General features: G+C 42.3%; 1 protein-coding gene across 1 annotated transcript in view; it reads left to right on the plus strand.

Moving 5' to 3' along the window:
* Positions 1–454: 454 nt before the first annotated feature.
* Positions 455–859, plus strand: part of MELLADRAFT_114500 (uncharacterized protein) — a gene marked incomplete at both ends in the record, with an annotated part of 1,272 nt that continues 867 nt past the window's right edge. The window contains 2 exons of the mRNA XM_007419446.1: positions 455–534; positions 588–754. Of these exons, the coding sequence (XP_007419508.1) occupies positions 455–534; positions 588–754 (247 nt within the window). The remainder of the gene's footprint in view (positions 535–587; positions 755–859) is intronic.

Here is an 859-nt window from a genome sequence, read left to right on the forward strand (position 1 = left end):
CGCTTCAAATTTGGTACAAGCGTGTTCCACGCATATGTACACAGCTGGAGTTGCCAGCTGGATTACAACCCAAGATTAAATATTGGATGGGGGTTGTCCGATGGAGAGGGTTGTGAACGGTGTTGGTGTAAGCTCTGTAAATTGGTTGCAGGTCTACGTTATTCTACAAAGCAGCATCGAATAGATGCACTGGATCACAAAGCTGCACACGAAAACCAAGTCTTGCGTATAAACTCTGGTGGGAAATCAGTCCTTGTCTATCCTATCTTGATTCACAATTCCAACATCCGCTGTTTTGTTTCCAGCTGCTTCCGCCTATAACAAATTAGGAATAGCGGAGAAAACCTGAGGGGAAAAGCTACAGATTCTTGTTGAGCTCGAGACAAAACGTGGATATTCCCACAACTATTTTGCTGATCAATGGGCTCGTCAAAAAAGAATACAGGCAGAAGTCATGAATGATACCAACACAAATCAGCTGAAGCTACAACTTGAGGACTTGATTGAGCATGAAGAGGATCTGAGAGAGATCAAGTACGTACCTTTTTGCTATCTCGTTATTATGAGTGGCTGCTAATTGGTATAAGCTTCAGGGAGAAAATGGACAACCTACGCCGCAAGCAACGCAGAACAGCAGCTGAAAATCGTACACTGGCAAGCTTGCCAGGACATATTGCATTTTTGGAAGAAGAAGTTGAGAGAATTTCATTAGAACTTGGTGGCGACAAGTTCAGACACATACCCAATTCCAAAGGTAAGACAATGTTTTAGTATGTTATGTTGATCATTTATATGTTGACTTTCCTTAAATGTACGTAATAGATCCACGGGGGTGTTTATGATACAGATAAGGGTGGCA

The sequence above is a fragment of the Melampsora larici-populina genome, assembly GCF_000204055.1.
Source record: "Melampsora larici-populina 98AG31 unplaced genomic scaffold MELLAscaffold_200, whole genome shotgun sequence".
Classification (NCBI taxonomy): Eukaryota; Fungi; Basidiomycota; class Pucciniomycetes; order Pucciniales; family Melampsoraceae; genus Melampsora; species Melampsora laricis-populina.